Below are 315 nucleotides of genomic sequence, written 5' to 3' on the forward strand. Positions count from 1 at the left end.
TGTACTCCGTAGGTGATGACGGCCGTACACAGTGTGTACCAGGCGCTGCTGAGCCTGAAGAACATTCCCACCCTGGAGGCAGCTTATAAAATGGTGTTGGGTGAGATGGTCTGTGCCCTGTCCAGCCTCGTGTCCAGCCTGGAGTCCGCCGACGCTGCCCAGTCTCCAGACGGGCCGTGCCCCGGCATCCAGCACCCTGCTTTTGCTTCCATTCTTCTGCCTGTGGAAAAGGCCCAGTTCACCCTCATCTTCAACCTCAGCACCCTCACCACCATCGGCAACACCAAGAACTCTCTGATCGGGGTGAGTGGAGGA

At 58.7% G+C, this 315-nt stretch overlaps 1 protein-coding gene across 1 annotated transcript; it reads left to right on the plus strand.

Annotated features, from left to right (window-relative positions):
• Positions 1-6: 6 nt before the first annotated feature.
• On the plus strand, positions 7-303 carry LOC112486746 (serine/threonine-protein kinase SMG1; the record flags this gene model as incomplete). The annotated part of the gene is made up of 1 exon (XM_025054053.1): positions 7-303. A coding segment is annotated over exon 1 (288 nt), but the record flags the coding sequence as incomplete, so codon positions are not given.
• Positions 304-315: the final 12 nt, after the last annotated feature.

Source organism: Cynoglossus semilaevis, unplaced genomic scaffold (genome assembly GCF_000523025.1).
Source record: "Cynoglossus semilaevis isolate Cse_v1.0 unplaced genomic scaffold, Cse_v1.0 C18527103, whole genome shotgun sequence".
NCBI lineage: Eukaryota > Metazoa > Chordata > Actinopteri > Pleuronectiformes > Cynoglossidae > Cynoglossus > Cynoglossus semilaevis.